This window comes from Neophocaena asiaeorientalis, unplaced genomic scaffold (assembly GCF_003031525.2).
Source record: "Neophocaena asiaeorientalis asiaeorientalis breed wild unplaced genomic scaffold, Neophocaena_asiaeorientalis_V1.1 scaffold43, whole genome shotgun sequence".
Lineage (NCBI taxonomy): Eukaryota > Metazoa > Chordata > Mammalia > Artiodactyla > Phocoenidae > Neophocaena > Neophocaena asiaeorientalis.
The window spans coordinates 414,395-414,907 of record NW_020173674.1 but is presented as its reverse complement, the minus strand read 5'-3'; the positions used below and the strand labels follow the sequence as shown (position 1 = coordinate 414,907).

At 70.6% G+C, this 513-nt stretch overlaps 1 protein-coding gene across 1 annotated transcript in view; it reads right to left on the bottom strand.

Moving 5' to 3' along the window:
- Positions 1–496, bottom strand: part of TMEM80 (transmembrane protein 80) — a gene marked incomplete at its 5' end in the record, with an annotated part of 6,050 nt that extends 5,554 nt beyond the window's left edge. The window contains 2 exon segments of the mRNA XM_024748965.1: positions 39–103; positions 106–496. Of these exon segments, the coding sequence (XP_024604733.1) occupies positions 39–103; positions 106–496 (456 nt within the window).
- Positions 497–513: the final 17 nt, after the last annotated feature.

Below are 513 nucleotides of genomic sequence, written 5' to 3'. Positions count from 1 at the left end.
GGCCCCGGCATCCTCTCGGAGCCGGACGCAAACGGCGCCCCTTCGGCCATTTTCGCTTCTGCTCCCGAACGGGCTCGACGGCCTCGCGTTTCGGGACTTGATCCCGAACTGTGGCCGAGGCCCGATTAGCCCGTCCGACAGCGCTCGGGCACTTTCGGACAGGAGGAGGCGGAGAGCCGAGGCTCGCTCGTGAGGATCCCGGCTCGGGACCGTTCGGCTCCGCTCGGCTCCTTCTCGGGCGGGCTCGGCTCCCGCGGGCGGCGGGTGCAGGCGGAGCCTGCAGCGCAAGGTTCTCTAGGCCGGGTCGCGTTGCGTCGGAGTCCGGCGGAGTCGGCCTCACAGTAGGGGACCCCGATAACTGGGGACCACGGCCGGCGCGGCCTTCTAGGCCCTGAGGAGGGCTAGCGCAGAGCCTCTCGGAAACCCTCGTGCGGCCTCCGACCAATTCGGACCGACTCGGCTCCGCGCTTCGGACCACTTCGGCCCCCCTCGTTTCCGGACTCTAGGCCTCGG